This window comes from Odontesthes bonariensis, chromosome 12 (assembly GCF_027942865.1).
Source record: "Odontesthes bonariensis isolate fOdoBon6 chromosome 12, fOdoBon6.hap1, whole genome shotgun sequence".
In the NCBI taxonomy this organism is placed as follows: domain Eukaryota; kingdom Metazoa; phylum Chordata; class Actinopteri; order Atheriniformes; family Atherinopsidae; genus Odontesthes; species Odontesthes bonariensis.
The window spans coordinates 28,315,360-28,334,096 of record NC_134517.1 but is presented as its reverse complement, the minus strand read 5'-3'; the positions used below and the strand labels follow the sequence as shown (position 1 = coordinate 28,334,096).

The window sequence follows — 18,737 nt, the reverse complement described above, 5'->3', positions numbered from 1 at the left end:
CTCCCAGATAACTCTCAGATAACTCTCAGATAACCCTCAGGTAACTCAGTTAACTCCCAGATAACTCTCAGGTAACTCTCAGATAACTCACTTAACTCTGTTAACTCTCAGATAACTCACTTAACTCTCATATAACTCAGTTAACTCTCATATAACTCACTTAACTCTCAGATAACGCTCAGATAACTCCCAGATAACTCACTTAACTCTCAGATAACGCTCAGATAACTCTCAGATAACTCACTTAACTCTCAGTTAACTCCCAGATAACTCTCAGGTAACTCAGTTAACTCTCATATAACTCCCAGATAACTCCCAGATAACTCTCTGATAACTCAGTTAACTCTCATATAACTCCCAGATAACTCTCAGATAACTCTCAGATAACTCAATTAACGGTCATATAACTCCCAGATAACTCCCAGATAACTCTCAGTTAACTCTCATATAACTCCCAGATAACTCCCAGATAACTCAGTTAACTCTCAGGTAACTCAGTTAACTCTCATATAACTTCCAGATAACTCCCAGATAACTCTCAGTTATCGCTCAGATAACTCAGTTAACTCCCAGATAACTCCCAGATAACTCTCAGGTAACTCAGTTAACTCTCAGGTAACTCAGATAACTCAGTTAACTCCCAGATAACTCTCAGGTAACTCAGATAACTCTCAGGTAACTCAGTTAACTCTCAGATAACTCCCAGATAACTCAGTTAACTCCCAGATAACTCTCAGGTAACTCAGATAACTCTCAGATAACTCCCAGATAACTCTCAGGTAACTCAGTTAACTCTCAGGTAACTCCCAGATAACTCAGTTAACTCCCAGATAACTCCCAGATAACTCAGTTAACTCCCAGATAACTCTCAGGTAACTCAGATAACTCTCAGATAACTCAGTTAACTCTCAGTTGGTGTGCAGCAGGGAAGAATAAGAGCAGCAGGTGTGAACATGTGAGATACTTTAGAGACAAACGTTGATGTGATGAGTACATGAGAAACACTACACTTGCCCTGACTGTGTTAGTCTTTGTCTTTATATTATACTCTGATGGTTTTTACCTCCTGGCTGCTACATTCTGTGATTTGCAAGCCATAATTCTGGCAGTTGCATTCGTCCAGTTCCTAAAAAGTAGCTGTTGTTCCAGCAGTGTATATTTCATTGTCCATCCTTTGCTTCTTGGCAGTGGATTTATTTTTACCTGGTTGGTTTTCAGCTGAAGACCATTATCTGTCCTCAACAAGGATTAATGTGTGCAATAATCATTAAAGTCCTTATGGAAACCTGACAAACGACTGGGGCGGTATCGCCCGCTGCTCGTTTGAGGGAATAAATTAGAAATAAATTTGTTGTGGGTTTGCTGTAATGGAGTTCCACATAATGCGATCAGAGGAGTAAAAAAAAAAAAAAATCGGTGTGAGTGAAGCTTTCTCTGCCGGTGAAGTTTCTCCACAGGCATGATTCAGGCACAGAGCGGCCCTTTGCTCCGCCATCTCCAGCTTCGATGTTATTGATGTGAAAATCAATGTTTTGAGGATGAGCATACTGGGGGGGGGGGCATCTCGCTGGCTGTTTGTCTAACCTTCTGAATCCCATCAGTGCTCTCAATCGGGATCCTCAGCTGGCCACTGCGGTCCTTCAAAGTCAACTTCATTTTAGCATATAAATGGCTTAATGCTGTTTCTGCTGTGTGTGTTGGTGTGTGGAGGCCAGTCTATTTGGTGCGATATGTGTGTGTGGGTTGCTGTTTGGACGAGTTCTAATATCCACGCTGCATGATGAGTCAGCGTGCTATTTCTACTAAATCCAAACTCGTAGACTCGCAGCAGCAGACAGTGGCACACACACCAGGTGGGGGTAACCATTACATTAAATAAGAGGGTGACGTATTCCAGATTAGAGTCGGACATGGAGATGAGGAGCGATGGGGAAAAGCCACAAGAAGCTGAAAGAAACCTACTTAAGACACAGTGAGAAATAATAAGAGTGTGCCCGAAGGACACGGTGAGGAGGGGGTGTAGGACGGGTCGTCCTTAATCTAGTTTGCAATATTCTGCTCGCCTCTGCTGCGCGCTCGCGCACGGGAAATTTTAATGCGCCACAATTTAAGGCGTTCGGAGCTGCGGAGCACAACAGATGTCAAACCTGTCAATCAGGCTGACAGCTGAGCTCATCTGTTCGGCAGAAACGGGCAGATGGGTGATGTACGGTGCAGAGACGGGTGATTAAGCAAACTGTACTCGCACTTTCACAAACAGCTCATATATGGTCATCTTAATTATTCTGCTGCTCAGTTTCCTTTTGATGTCTCTCTTCAGACATTGATTAAAAGCTAGAAACATAATTTTACTCCATGTAAATAATCCCGTTATTCCTTAGTTCATCCATTGATTTACCTGCGGTCTTCCCCACTTCCATAGGAACACAGTGCCGGTTAACTCTGAGAAGAGCTCAACTAGGAAATCTGGAGGCTCAGTTAGCAGTGATGATAGTGGCTGTGTTCGAAACCGCATACTACATACTCATCAATCAGACAGTATGCAGAGTGTTTACCCACAATGCATTTCGCTCCTGCCCGAGCCGAAATCAGCCGGCCTGAAGCTGATTTCGCTTAAGCTCTAAACTCTGTAAACTTTAGCAACATTTGAAACATTTTCAGGTGAGAAAGTAGTCGTTTAGATCCCCAACGTGTTGAAAATCTGACAAAATACCGGCTATTTACAATTGAGTACAATTTAACACCTCCGGTTATTTTCACAAAATAAAATACCCGTTGCCTTTTATCATAGGGAAAGCCATTACCATACAATTGGTGCTTTTGTTTTGAAAACATGAAGTGAACCTACCCTCGTTGTAGCTAGCTTGAAACTGCCGTTTTGACAGGAAATGACAATCGGCGACGTCACGTTACGTTGCATCTTGGGTAGTTTGAGTATGAGTAGTAACCTCATGATGCATACCCAACATTTCGGAGAATCTAGTATGCATCCGGAAACTTCTCGCTTACTCAAACTCGCATACTAACTCAAAAAGTTAGTATGAGTAGGAGAAGTATGCGGTTTCGAACACAGCCAGTGTTTTACTTGATTAACTTGACAAAATGTTGTCAGTTCAACTAGTTTCCGATTGCTGTTACATTGGCATAAAGCTAATAATGTGTTGCTAATTTCAACGTTGTTGGTGCAATGCAGTACTGAGATGAAAAAGCATCACTTGGTCCCTTTATTTACTGATTTCAACCCTGATACAGAAGTGCATTATTGGGCTGCTCCTCGGTGCATTGTTGGTGGTAAAGAATGAACTCTAAGGCAGCGAATTGGGTTTCAAACAGAAGGACTTCTGAAAAGACTTGTACAGCACACAGAAGAGCTTGTTGCTTATGTGACACAGACCAGCACCAGGTGTATTCAAGAAGATTGAACTCTCCAGAAGTTCTGTCTCGTAATAGATGCTGCAGAGACTGAGCAGATTACAGCCCCGGATCACACAGCTGCCCCCACAGGCTTGTACTGAAGGGACCGCACATCCCTTAACCCTGATGCAGCCATTTACATGAGGAACAGGGTAAATCTGGACTCATCAGACCAAATTAGCTTTTTTCATTACCCCAGAGTCCAATCTTTGTGCTCTCTAGCTAACTGAAGCCTTTCCCCACCAAATTGTAGCCACGGATAAGTGGTTTTCTTCCTCAATGCTCTTACTGTAACTGTTAAACATTGCTGCGAGTTCTGTTGATTTTCTTTAACTTTATTCAGATGGTTCACCACTATCCATCCTTCCAGGTTTTAATAATGCCTCCTTACCCCAGTTCCAGGATGTTAGGATAGTTCCAACAGTCTTCTGAGTGGTTTTGTTACTGAAACAGAGAAACATCACCCAGCACAGGATGTGCCATCTAACATGGGAGTTCTAGGTGGTGAGTTATTCAGGCAGAGTTGGTAACGGTGGGAAGGTTTGTAGATACTTCTCCAGTCTAAAAGACTCAGAATGCACTCAGTATTAGTTGGTCTGTACTTAGAAAACTCACACTTACTTTTTCTAACTTTGAAGACATGAAAGAAGAGAGTCTCACTATGGCAGCCATCATTTGTCCGATGCATACAGTATTAAGGCGACATTCTTTTGTCCTTTTTGGCTGCAAACATCCCGTATCGGGTCACGCTTTGCTCCCAAAACTGACTGGAGCAGAGGTCGGCTTCTGGTCTTGTTCTAACAATTTTTCCCCCTTTCCTTTTGAACCATCCTCTGTGCGTCTCTATGGTCACCCACCGCTCGGACTTTGTGGAAAAAGACCCACCGACCGTTCTGCTCGATTCAGATGTGAACAAATGCCCCGTCATTGTGCCGCTGCCTGAATGAGCTGAATGGATTTCCGTTCAAACCCTTCTGCGTTGTGTGCGGTCGTCCTGTTCACACACAGAAACAGAATGTATTCACACACACACACACACTTTGGTAGCAGCTGAATAATCTATATTATTTTATATTAAAATAGCAGCTAAAAAGCAGCCACACATGCGTCTGTTTCTGCTTCTGCACAGCGTCAATATTAAGCTGAGACGTTATTCATGTAGAAGTTGCATTATGTGCTTTGTCAGGAAGTATCCAGCTGGTTTCTGAGTACCTGACGAACTGTAGCCGTGCAGAAGTGACACACAGATCCGTCACGTAGTACGCGTGCATTATTTTCAGTTAGTTGCTGACTCTTACGGTTTACCGAGTGGAACAAATACAGCCATCAGAGAACCCAATTATCTTTAAGTGCCTGTAATATGTAGTTTTCCTTAGTTATCGATCGATATCAGCGATTCTGGCAAACCTCCCAAACCTCAAAGTAAAATAACATTTGCATCATCATCTTTAACCCAAGTGCTTTTTGTTACTCTGCTAAACTGTTTTAACTGTCAGTGATTTGGATCCTTTTAGTGATAGCTTGCAGACAAATGCTGCAGCACGTGTGTGTGTGTGTGTGTGTGTGTGTGTGTGTGTGTTTGTCCTCTATTTGTGGTAATTATATTTGACCTGGCCAATTGGCACCTCTGGCTAACAGCCCCACTGTCCTCCACACGGCTCCCATCTCTCTATCTTAGTCTGATAGTAAAGTGATTTATTCTTGCTTCAGTGGCGTGCTAGCTTAGCAGCGACGCTGCGTTTTTCGGCTCTTTTTTTCCAGCCAAATAGCGGCTAAGTGCTTCCACCTGCCACAAAACTTAGATGTAAATTCACTTATTTCAAACGATCTCAGTTGAATCATTTTGGTCCTCATCATTAGTTCTGAAAACAGTCACTTGTCCGACCACTTCTCGCACGTTCAGCTGCTCTTAAAAAGGTGCATTTACATTTCAGCTGTGTGGGGAAATGTTGAATAAATGATGAGGATTCTGTCGGAGGATTAAAATGGAAGAAATTAGGCTTTCTGTAGCAGCTGCATCACTGCAGCAACCCCCCCCCCGCTCACACATGTTCTTACATAAACATTACGTTTTATTACAAGAGGTGCAATTGTCCTGCTGGTGAGTGAGATTTCCGCCTGAAGGGCTGCAGCTCAGTTTGCTGTGTGAGAGTGAGATGTGTGATTAATGGTGACCCAGCAGCAGTCCTGGTGCCAATACGCTCAGCCTGCCTGCAGCAAGAGTTTAAAACAATGTCAGGAAACCACTGACCATTAGCATCTCCACTGCAGTGGATGTGTTACAATGCCACTTCTACTATTGTTGGGCATCGTTCCTCGTCCGACTCGGAGACAGCAGAGCTTCCAAGCTGCTACAGAGAACCTAATTTAGCATCGCAGCTCGCTGCTGCTCGGCCCATACGACCAATCAGGGGAAGAAGTCCCCAGCCGGAGAGTGAGGGAGAAAGCGAGAGATGGTGTTCACACAGTGGATGTATTTATTACTGCTCCAGAATGCTGTTACTTTTATTACAGGCTTTGTTCTGGCTGAGTCTCGGTGTAATCACTTTGGTCTCAGCCTCATTCTCACTCACTCGGTTTCTGTCTGAATAGCTTTCTCATCGTCCTCCTTTTTTTCAGCCTTGATTTGGGCCAGAGATGTCTTAACCTCCAGCTCCAGCTCCTCTCTAATGCCAAAGACTGTTTAATCCTATGCTCACAGCATTAAGAATTATAATAATTAGGGAGATTTTAGTAATACAACTCCACATTTTTTTTAATAGATTAGATTAATGTTCTAGATCAGGTTATTTGGTGTTGCATAAGAAGTATTCCTGTTATTTCAGTGTCACAGTCTGTGATGAAATGTAACTGAACATCTATTTCTGGTTGTAGTTTATCCACAAACTAAGATCAAACACCATAAAGAGCTGCTGTGCAATAGATTCTACGCACAGATCCAGAAAGAAGAACAAGTAAAGAGAGTCAAATGGATTCTGCTATTCAGCCTTGGAAATGTGTATATGTGTGTTAGATTTCTGAGTAACAATCCCTATTGTGCAAAATTAGGACAAAGCATAAACATGATGAGCCATCTCCTGTTTTCATTCTTTGTTTCCGCAAAGTTTTTAACGAGCTTTGTGGATGAGGGTCGAATGTTAGCACAGTAACAGTAATGGGTCTACTGGCCGAAGAAAATGGCTTCACATCCAAATAGGCTCAATTAAAGGTAGGGTAGGAGATCCTGGATTTTGAGTCAAGCGAAGCTGCATTTTGAAAATACACAGGTCAAGTCCCAACCCTTTTCTTCACTTTCCCCCCGAAGCCACGCCTCTAGAGTACATGAACAAGCACGAAGGTGCACGAGCGCTGTTCTGACAGCAAGCATCGATCGTTACCGTATTTAGTATTTAGTATATGCTAACTATACGTTTAATAATGCTAGGTGCTAGCCAAGCTGGCTCTAGTTTAGCTTCCTGCCAAGCTTCTGGACGCGTAATTCGTTCACGGAACAGGGTACGCGCACAGGGGGGAGGAGGGGGAGGGAGGAGCAGATTGCAGTTTGATAGACGCATCAGAATCCAATCATTGTTAACGGTCCGTTCACAATGATTGGATAGTGTTTTTCCTAGATCGTACGTTCTAGAGGCCACTAAAACTTTTCATATTTGTGTCAAAACTTTTAATTAATTGGTTGCAATGGGGGTGTGAAGAGTATTTCAAGCAATATGTAAAAAAATGTTCCAGAAAAAGATCCCCTACCCCACCTTTAAGTTCAACGCACTCATGACCGTCCTCTTTAAAGCTGCGATCGGGATTACAAAGTTTGGCCTTTTTCTGTCTAATGGGTGGAAGTTTGCTCAAGCAGTCTGCTGATTGGCTTTGGAAGTGGCTTTAACCAAAGTCTTTTCACATGTGTCTGTAAAACAAAGCATCTGGCTCAGATTCATGAGTTTCATCTGAAGAAAGCATCGTTTTGCTTGCAGTTTGGGAATGATCAGGTTGTCAGTCTTCCCTAAATCCTCTTGTGCTGTCAGTTTATCATATTGTCGAGAACAATATAAACCTAAGACCATAGTTTAATTAATATGTTTAAATAGACTGGTACTCTGTAATGTAAGCTGCATCTCTTCCTCTCCTCACTGTGTTTCTCTCCCTATCAGTTTTCTATGACGTGTCTTCCTTTCAGTTCTGTTAGTGAAACCAAAGCTCATAAGAAAGGCGGGGGGCGGATTTACTTCTTCGTTTAATAATCCCTTTGCTGCAAGAAGATAGTTAATGGAAGGGCATCTCTCAGGTTGTTCTGTAGGATTATTTGTGTTTTTTGTAGGTTTTCAAACAGGCATATCCCTGAAAAGACCAGTGAATTATTTGAGGCTTTCTCTAGCACATCTTCCCCCTCAATGGCTTCAATTAATGAGCTTGTAGAACTTCACTACGCTAACAAAGGTAAAGGATGCCATCGCACCTATTAAAGTGAAGGTCAATTCTGGAAAGATAAGATCTCCCTGGTGAACTGAGAAATACAGTCCTCCTTTTCTGCCTTCATCACTGCACTGAGAACAATAACATTGTATGCTCCTCGTTTGCTGCTTTTGACAGATTAGACTCTGAATTCATCTACCAAAGATGGTGTTTCCCAGATAAAATCTGGAACATTAAGAGAAGCAATCGATGCCCCTATTACAGCTATTAGAATATAATGACAAAGTTTTATCCAGTCAACTAATATGAACTGTAAAAACATCAAGACTTGATTTAAAAAAAGAACAATTTGGACTCATAACAAATACATAACTACAGGCTGATATAAAACTTGATATTTTCAGGTAGATTAACCACAAAATACAGACTCAGCCAACACTAAAAGAGGTATTCGTACATCTTATCGATCAAAAATGTCGTGGAGTTCCTCAGGGGCCAAATCTGGAGCCATTTTTATTCAACATTTACATGCTCCCACTGGCTCAGATTATGCAAAGCAACCAAATAATCCACCACAGTTATGGGAACAACACACAAATCTACATCATCATATCACATGGGGATTATAATCCCTTATAAGAACTCATTAAGGCCTTCGAACAAATGGAGGTCTGCGTCCAGTGTTGCTTGTTTTATTCAAAACTTCAGACTTTCTTGTTCACAACTGCATTTAATCAATTGATTTAGATGAACTTAAGGATTTTTTTTAATAGTAAATATTGTTTTTTATGCTTTTATGTTCCATGTAAAGTACTCTAAACCACCTTGTTCTGCGATATAAATAAATCTGCTTTAACTTTCATTCACAAGGGGATAAAACTGTATGGTGGACAGAAGGATTTTTTAATATTTTTAATATTTCTGCTTTGTTTGTGCGTGTCTCGTTGGGATTCAGCACCCATCATTCTTCAGCCTTGCTCCAACTGCTTTAATTAGACGTATTAGTGCTGGATGGTAGCAGGAGTTCTCTTTTGGATCTGATTAATCATGGGCAGACTTGCTAAATGGCCGGCACAGTGGGGGAAAAAGCCTCAGGGACAGACATTCACCTTTACACAGAGGATGAGCAGAGTTTGTGAGAAGACATGACATAGTTCTGGTGGTGAGATGGACAACGGCTGGTGTATCCAGACGTATGCTTAACTGAGTCGAACCCTCCAGACAGCCTGACATGATCCAAAAGTGTCAGCACTGCATCTAATAATGGCTGCGATCCATAATTTATCAGTTCTGGTGATCATATTTGCAATTATACACTGACAGCCTGCCATTAAAGGTGAGGCGATGTATTGTTTTTATGTCTAGTTGTTAAATGTCTTGTAATAAAAGGAGACATTGGTTTTTACTGCAATCACAAACGATTTAAAATGCCAGTTATATCTCCGCCGAGAGAACACAGCAGATTTATCCTCTCCACGTATCCTTATGTGGCTGCTGAGTTTTGGGCTATTTAAAATTGAGCAGGTTGTGTTCCATAACTTCTCTGCTCCACTGGGGATTTGTGCACGATACCTGCCAGAGCCTTGCAGATTTTTCAGATCAGTTAACAGTTGGTGGAACATCTACAGTACGAAGACGCTCGCTGTGTACACGTGCACACTCTTACACGCCTTTCAACCTGCACATCTGCAGACCCGGGCCCCCTTTTCTGTTTCCTCCACATTGGTGGTGTTTTAAAAAAAATAAAAAATTGAGGACATTTTGCTGTATTGTTGCATCATTTCCCCCCATTTTAAAGACGTAATTATTAAAAGCTAATCATTAAACCGACTGCTGATATCTGCTGTGTTACCAAAGCTGTTCGATGCTAACTGAACAAAGTAAAACTGTGGACATGCCTTATTCTTAAGCTGTTGTTTTAACTCGCTCCACTCCTCTGGCCTTCGGTTTTCTACCACATCTGAGCACCAATGTGCAGGAATTGCTTCCATTCAACCACGAGAGTTTGTGGCTGTGTTCGAAACCGCTTACTACATACTGCATACTTCAGCCGGCTTGAAGCTGATTTCGCTTAAGCTCTAAACTCTGTAAACTTTAGCAACATTTGAAACATTTTCAGGAGAGAAAGTAGTCGTTTAGATCATAGGGAAAGCCATTACGATACAATTGGTGCATTTGTTTTGAAAACAGGAAGTGAACCTACCCTCGTTGTAGCTAGCTTGAAACTGCCGTTTTGACAGGAAATGACGATCGGCGACGTCACGTTACGTTGCATCTTGGGTAGTTTGAGTATGAGTAGTATACCCAACATTTCGGCGAATCTAGTATGCATCCGGGAACTTCTCACTTACTCAAACTCGCATACTAACTCAAAAAGTTAGTAGGAGTAGTATGAGAAGTATGCGGTTTCGAACACAGCCTTAGTCACCTCAAAAGTTGTTGACAGTGGCTGGTATCTGCAGGTTAATGGAGTCCATCCTTTCCAGATTGGGAAAAATAATTCTCCGTATTCATGCTTTCTGTACAACAACATCAATCAGTTCGGTCTTAACTGGAAGTTGGTGCACAAAGTTCTGATCCAACAGATGTTTTATTTGTTGGAACACTGCGACAGACCGGCTGTTGGCAGTGTGCTGTTCATTGTGTGAATATGTTGCTCCGCAGCATCAATCCCAGTTTACATCTGCACTGCAGTCATTTTGTTGGCATCTGTTTCAACTGATACCATTTCTCTCTGTCTTTATTGTATTTATCTCTACTCCCATTTTTCCTTTTAAATGAATGCAAATGAGGTGAATCCAGAACTAAATGGGTCTCTCCCTGAGGTTAAAAGCCCCCCAGTCTGCCTCTTGGCACAGAGCTAATAAAGCTTCAAATCGCCACCACCTCGCCCTTTTCTATTCGCTCCACTCTTGAATTACGAACCCATTAATTGTTCTGCTTAGCTGCCCTCTGTAATGGTGTGTCGCTGATCAGAAATGCAAACCCCACAAAGATGTTCCACGGATGAAATGTGGCTGACCTTGAGCCAAAATGGCAACAAGCTCCTCCCTCTGCCCTCTCAAATGAACTATTGTGTTCACCGAGCTGTAAATTCGTGTGGATCTCATTACGATTATTGTTTCATCTACAGAGTGGCATCCAGTGTCAAAGTAATAGTCACTTCATTAGAAGGCGACAGTCGATGTGATAGAAAGGAAGCCGATGCCTTCCGGCAGGGCCACAGATCAGCAGAGAGCACAGCGCTCGCTCATTCTTCGCCCGTGGGGTCACCTCTGATGTGCTGACTTGGCACTAACGTCTTTATTCGATGTAAACCGACCTCGGGTTCGCCACGATGGTTGGACCCTGTTGCACGGAGCTGTATCAACACATGGAGATTCCTCATCCTCCAGGCTCAACACGGCAGGACTCGTCAAATAAACCGACAAAGCCTGCGCGAAGAAAGAAAACAAGCCGCTCGGCTTCCAGCGGGAGGAGAAGCTCCAGCTCGTAATTAAGGAGCTGAGACCGATGGAGGAAGGGATGTAAAAAGCTGAGGGAAGCCTCTGAGAGAGTTTCACCGTTCAAGCCTTTAATTCTGTGTTCCTGAGGCTCCTTCAGCTTAGCCTTGTCATTAACAGCTTTGGATTTAATTAGCCATCATTAAGCCTTGGTTTTACTGGAGGAGCTTTCACATATTTAATCACTGTTGGGGTAATGCACCGTGTGTACTGTTTGTACAAAACATCTGTAACAGGTCTGAAGCCATGACTTATTAATCAAGGCTCCCAGGTGTGTCGTCATCTCAGATATTTGATGTTTCTTTAACCATTTCTTCCATTTTGTTCTCCATAATCATTAAAAAAAACAACAACATAGCTTCATATTACACCCAAGATTTAAAGGAGCTCAACCTCATGTCTCCTCACAAATAACGGAAATCCAGTTGATAAACTGAAATAATTTCACACTTTATCACTTTTTGAGTTGTTATTCTGCTGGATTTAAATGCTAAATTATTTTATAGATGAAGGGGGATCATATTTATTTTTTTGTTTAGTTATAATTAGGGCTGGGCGAGTTAACTCATTAATTATTTAACGCCAATAAATACTTTATCGAGCATTAACGCAGTTTTTTTTTTAAATTTATTTTATTATTGTAAAAGTCTGTTGCTGTCTGCTGTGGAACCGGAAAAGAAAGTAATCGGCGGATCCACCAAACATGGAGAAGGGTACGGAACTTTTACTCGGCCATTTTCATTTTAAAGTTCTTCCAGACGGCGGAGTCGACAGAACCAAAGTCATCTGTAAACACTGCCAAGTTGAATTGTCTTCTCAGTGTAGTAGTTCCAGTCTACAATATCACTTAAAGGCAAAACACACAACTGATAGCAGCAAGTCATTCAAGGAAACAGACAGTGGAGCGAGGCTTCTAAATAAAAACTACAGAAAGATGCTGATGTTAAAAGTGTGTTTGCACAACAAATGTTATGGCACTTTCATTCATATGGCAGCACATTTAGAATAAAACTAAATGCTAAAGGCTATACACTACTTTTGGATTCATTTTTGGATTTTGCGTATAAATGCGATTAATCAGGGAAATCATGTGATTAATTAGATTAAACATTTTAACCGTTGTCCAGCCCTAGTTATAATACTTTAGGCATCTGTGGAGGGACAGAAATGCTAAATTAATCTTTATTTTCTGTCTGACTTTGGTACGTTCGCCCACTCTGATCCTCGCAGACTGTGCTTGGAGGCGAGGGACCCGTACTGCGGCTGGGACTTCAGGCAGCGCAGATGCACCACGCTGGAGGACAGCTCCAACATGAGTCAGTGGAAGCAGAACATCACCCTCTGTCCGGTAAGAGTGATGTCACCGGAGCATTTACTGTAAGATTGGGAAAGAGCACTTTCAGCATTCTGCATTTGGCTCAGGCGGATCGGCCTTCAGTTCAGCCGGCTGCTTCTGTGCACTTTCACATCATCAATAAACACAAATGGGCCCAGTGGCAGAGGAATCTATGCATATCCCTGCTATCACATGGCCTCCGCGTGTATGCTTCTCGAATCACGGGGCTTTACTTTGTTATTCTGGTACATGCTGATCTCAGTTCCATCGGTCCAAAGAATTCAAACTTGTTCCTGTTTGTTCTTGAGGCAGATGAAGGGTTCGTGCTTTATGGTGAACTCTCTGTATTTTCTCCTCTTTCATACGCAGCACACAGGCCAGCCTGCACGTCACTCTGGGCCAGAAAGAATATTAATTAACAGACATCTTTTTGATCCAGTTTGTTTTGGTTTGAACTTTAGTCAATGGAGATCCAACCATGTTTGTACTTCATACATTAATGTAATCCACTACTGCCTTACCGCCCATTTTGAGTGGCTGTTTTTTTGTATTTTTGTATCCAATTTAATAAGAATTTTGATGAATGGGTCTCTGCTGAACCACTTATGGTTATACCACGAATGGGCTTATGTCGTGTTTATATTTCTGTGCATGTATTTGGCCTTTTGCAATTCATGAAATGATTAATGTTTGGAATCTTAAGATTTTCAGACCAGAAGTTTAATCTGTGCACAGCCCCACATGAAGTGCATTAGTCAACTGGGGTGAATGCTGAATAAGAATGGCTGTTTTCTATTGTTCAACCATGTCCCTCCTTTCACTGAAGGAGGTTTTCTTGTTTACCAGGGAAAGGATCTGTGATAATCCACCACTGTTTGCTCTTTGCAGCCTGATGACCTTCTTTCATTTGCACTGAGAAATCCATCCAAAGCTTCCAAAGCAAATGCAACTGTTGGAATTGACTCCAGACCTAAATAAACCTGCTTCATTGATAAAGAAATAACTAAAGAATATCCCATGACTGTCCATGAAACTGCTGTCCAATTACACACAAGCAGATATTTAATATGCATCTTGGGCTTGAATATGTCAGGATGTAACAGAAGAAATGAAGCTAAACTGAAATAAATCGCAGTAATTTTCCTCCTTTTTCCTCTGAAATCTGCCTCATCATACATCATATGCTCTTCCACAACTTTTCCAGCTCTCCCTTTCACAGACTTACCATCCTTATGACTGATGTTTGTTTTTAAGCTTCGGAACCAGACCAACGATGGTGGCTTTGGACCCTGGGCACCATGGCAACCCTGCAACAACGACGACCCTGTGGATGGCGTGAGCTCCTGTTTGTGTCGCTCCAGATCCTGTGACAGCCCCACCCCTCGATGTGGAGGCAGAAACTGTGAAGGCCCCACCATAGAAGTGTCAAACTGCTCAAGGTAGAAAAGGGAAAAAGCTTTTATTATAAGTTTAATTACGATGGAATATAACACAAAACCAAAGATCTGCACTGAGCAGCCAGAAAAACATGTATATTCTACTCTACTGAGAGGAAAATACTTTTTTAAATTTAAGGCGCCTGATGATGAACCTTTGACACTTTTTGTCTGTTTTAAATTGAAATTTAAACAGTAGTTTCCTTTGTCCTGACAGTTAGCCTTTAGCTAACTTGAGCTCTAACGCGCTGCTTTTCCTTATGATAAGTTTGTGCATCTCTCAATGAACACTGGCTCAGTATGACAGAGCTTTCTATAAATATGAATATTAGTATTATGATTAAACACATAGCAATGTCCTGGATCAGGAAGGATCCAGCATCCTCTCTCAAACTCAGCAATGTCCAAAGGGAATTTGAAGCATCCACTTCAGGAAACATTTTACACTAACAGAACGTCAGAAAGATCATGAAAATGTAGGTGACAACCAGTTATTATTCCTCGTGACGTTTGTCTTTGCCCAGTCGGCCAATCGGAGAACAAACTCAGAGTTTAGGCACCTTCTTCCCAACGGATAAGTAGGCCAGATTTAATCCTTGGTGCTGAAATTGAATTGTGCTCATGCAGAGAGTGGCAATTAAATCATGAGGAGTTCTACCTTGGAACAAAGCACTTTAGCAAATTGAATGAATGCTTCCCCCGTCAGAATGAGCTCTCCCTGTGTGTTTGCATTTCTACTTCCTGTTCAGAATCAGAGCAACGATTGGTCGGCTGCGGCTAAAAAGCCTTTTTTCCCCCATTTAACGTTGGACAAAATCATGTGAAATCACTAGGAATAATTAGGTTTCTGAACAGCTGTGAGTTTTGAGGTTGCTAATATCCATGCGTCTGTTGACATAGAAACGGAGGCTGGACACCCTGGTCGTCATGGGGACAGTGCAGCACAACCTGTGGGACTGGTTTCGAGCTGCGTCAGCGTTCTTGCAACAACCCATCACCCAGACACGGTGGCCGCGTGTGCGTAGGACCGAGCCGGGACGAAAGGTGACGATAATCGCATGTTGATCACGTCAGATTAACTAAAGTAAATCAGGAAATATCATTTAGTTGTTGTTTTTTTCCAACAACTCGATTATTTTTGCTTAATCTACCCTGAAACAAACAAAAAAAGAAACTAAATTGAGGTCAACAGGATTAAATCTTTCTCCATTTTAGGCATAATTCCATTTAAAAATGAATATTTCTTGTTGTAAACTAACCTCTTCACTCATTATGAGGATGGAAATTAGAGATTGTTTGGAAAACAAACTCATCAATCAAACTACAGTCCATTTCTTTAAACTCTCACCAACGCCATCTCTGCAGGTTCTGCAATGAGGGCGTTCCCTGTCCTCAGCCCATCTTCTGGACCCCCTGGGGCTCCTGGACCAAGTGCAGCACAGAGTGTGGCGGGGGGGTCCACTCCAGGGTCCGCACCTGTGAAAATGGAAACAGCTGCCCTGGATGTGCTCTGGTAGGAAGCAGGGAATCAATGAGCTGTTTTTTCTCTTGAAAACAGACATTTTACAGCATATTTTGTGTTGCTGCCACGTTGTCAGAATATTTTAGCTTCTGTACGATGAGCCACGGAGCAACAATTTAATTAACTGAAGGTTTTCATCTTTTAATTTCGTTCCTCGACCTCGAGAGGCTCCGCAGGACAAAGTGGAAACGTGTCCACGTTTATCTCGTCAATGACTTCCTGACATCGATTAATTGTCACATTTTACTGTTTGAGTGTTTCTGCCTGACGGAGAAAGTGGAAACATTTCAGTTTCCTGATATTCTTGTGGTTGGAGCTCTGATTCCCTTCTCCTGCAGGAGTACAAGGCCTGCAACCTGGAGGCGTGTCCAGAGGTGAAGAGGAACACACCTTGGACGCCCTGGATGCCGGTCAACGTCACCCAGGGCGGAGCTCGTCAAGAGCAGAGGATGCGCTACATGTGCCGGGCCCACCTGTCCGATCCCCATGAGCTGCAGATCGGGAGGAGGAAGGTGGAGACGCGCTTCTGTCCAAACGATGGGACGGTGACCTGTGAGACGGACAGTAAGTCAACCCCGCTACACAGTAAGAGTTCGCTTAAAACGTTGTATAATGTACGGAAGCCCAGAGCGGACGTGGTACGTCTAAACTTTTTTTTGATGGTTTTCTCGAGATAACGAGATAATTTACCGATGGTTTTCGAGATCAGAGATGACTGTCTTTTCTTGAATGCTCATGATCAGTTTCTCAGTGTTCTTAAAGCCTTTCCAAGAACGGACTCAAGCTGAAAATGTCAGATTTTGGAGAACCCGACATAGATCAACGCATCAGATTTTACTTCTGTCGAGGTCTAACAGGCTGAAACTGCAATTTGTTTGTCTTGCAAAACGTTATCGTTAACGCTAACGGGATGAGAGGTGTGTGTTAAACCTGATTCCATTCTTCAAATGCTCGTCACACCAGCGGGATTTACTTTGTGCATTTTCACAGCAGAATTGTTACACAAACGCTCCACATTCCATGTTTGATTCATAGGCTACTTTATTAGAAATACATATAAACACATATAAACAGGGGCGGACTGGGGAGAAAAAGTGGCCTCGAAAACCATCGGTAAATTAACTCGTTATCTCGAGAAAACCATCAGAAAAAAGTTTATACGTACCACGTCCGCTCTGGGCTTCCGTAATAATTAGTGCGTTTGCTGCTACTGTTTGGATTCCTTTAGATGTGATAATGGAACAGCGACATCAGTGAAAAGTAGTTCTGAGAGTAAACGTCATTAAAGACATTAAGTTAAAGGAAGCGGTGCCAGGACCGATACTTCAGCTGCAGGAGGGCAGAGCGTTTTGTTTCCAGCTCAGGATAGATGGCACCCCTCTCTGCTCTGCTGCTCCTCTCCTTGGCCTTAATTTAAGGCTGCTCTATGCATCTCCTGCTTCCGGGGTTCGTCTTGAACTGACCTTGGTCTCATAAATTAACATAACAATCACAGTAACATGACAAAACGAGCGGGTAGCACTTTAGAGAAACTGCTCATTTTAATCAGACACATCTCAGAATAGTTGAATGTAACATTCCCACCTGAGGAATAAAATATTAAAGACATTTGTACTCCTCCGACCTTCAGCCTGTTTGGTATCACTGTTGAATCTGTCAGGAAGACGGATTTAAGAGGTGGGATCTCACATTCTAAACCTACAATCTCCAGGTAAACAACTAGTGAGATTTCTTTATTTAACTTACTCCAAATTGTTGGTCATAAGTATTCTTTTTATGATTCTGCGTTTGTTTAAAACACCAAAATGACACAATTTTAGTGGATTTAACAGTTAACTTGGTTTTAAAAGGGAGTCGTCCACAGAGAATTTAAAATCCAGCGTATTTAATAAGCTAATTTCAGCAGGATAATCTGTTGAATGATGTATTTGTGTATAGAAACACACACACAGCAACAGAGTGAGGAGGCGACAGAGCAGAGATTTCTCCCAGCAGGAGTGTGGCATGTTTAAAGGCCCCCCTGTTAGAACCATTAGCTCCCCTACATGCTGTTAGTGACGGGGTCACAGTCCAGTACTTCCACACACACACCGACACACAGCGTTGTGCACCGCTACAGTCCACTGCTCTCCACCGGTGGCTTTTCCATGCCCTCTCTCCTCAATCGATTACCTGTCCACCGCTGTCAGCCTCCTGGGGGGCTGCATCGACTCCGACAAACTGATGAAACACCGACAGCAACCAAGTGTGGGAGAAAAATGTCTGTTGGCAAAGTCGCGTACACTTTGCATGCGTCGTATCTGGCTTCAGATGGTTTTCTTGAATTGTTTCCCTTCTTCTACCTGTAGGCCTCGTGGAGGAGCTCCTGAAAACACCCGTGTTGCGAATGGCTGGGGTGGGCTGGTCGTCATGGGAGACGTGGTCGAGCTGCACGCAGAGTTGTGCCAAAGGCTACCGCACCCGGCGGCGAACCTGTGCGGGACCGGAAGGGAAGAGCACCCCCGTGGCCTGCCGGGGCTCGCCTGTGGAGTACCAGGACTGTAACGTGCAGCCGTGTCCTGGTGAGTGAAGCCACACCACGAAACCCTCGTTTTTAGCCCTTAAATTCTCACATATTTGCATAAACTAAACCTGAAACAGTTTCCTTTAGCATTACATACTTAAACCAAGGGGTAGAGATGGTGCACACGGCTCATTTACAGGTTTTTAATGTTACTTAAAGGTCTATAACAACAAACTGATGCAACACGTCATCATATTCACTTCTAAACATCTGCGGTTTGGATCCTGCATTCTTAAAAGTTTATTTGTTCATGTTTCATGTTCGAGATGTGATAAAGCAGCCTGTAGGCAGATATGCAAATGTTCTACAGAAGAAAACTCTGAAACAAACAAACAACAAAAAAGGGATCCTCTGTGGCAGAGAATAACTCCCTAACTTTGTAACACACTGCAAGTCTGTGAAAACTCCAGAAAAGCAGAGGTTTCTCCATCTTTTACTCAAGCTTTTGTGACTAATTCACACCAGCAGCCACATCAGGGCTTTGTTTTTCAACTGAAGTGTGGCCAACGGTTGTCTTCTAAAGGCTCTTTTACACCGAAGGGACAGTATGGGTCTCAGT

At 42.6% G+C, this 18,737-nt stretch overlaps 1 protein-coding gene across 5 annotated transcripts in view; it reads left to right on the top strand.

The window, feature by feature from the left end:
- The window catches only part of sema5ba (sema domain, seven thrombospondin repeats (type 1 and type 1-like), transmembrane domain (TM) and short cytoplasmic domain, (semaphorin) 5Ba), a 157,325-nt gene that overhangs the window by 123,304 nt on the left and 15,284 nt on the right, over positions 1-18,737 (top strand). For all 5 annotated transcript variants that reach the window (XM_075479980.1, XM_075479979.1, XM_075479978.1 and 2 more), the window contains exons 12-17: positions 12,552-12,669; positions 13,912-14,096; positions 14,994-15,137; positions 15,459-15,606; positions 15,954-16,179; positions 17,964-18,176. In XM_075479980.1, coding sequence (XP_075336095.1) covers positions 12,552-12,669; positions 13,912-14,096; positions 14,994-15,137; positions 15,459-15,606; positions 15,954-16,179; positions 17,964-18,176 — 1,034 coding nt within the window. The remainder of the gene's footprint in view (positions 1-12,551; positions 12,670-13,911; positions 14,097-14,993; positions 15,138-15,458; positions 15,607-15,953; positions 16,180-17,963; positions 18,177-18,737) is intronic.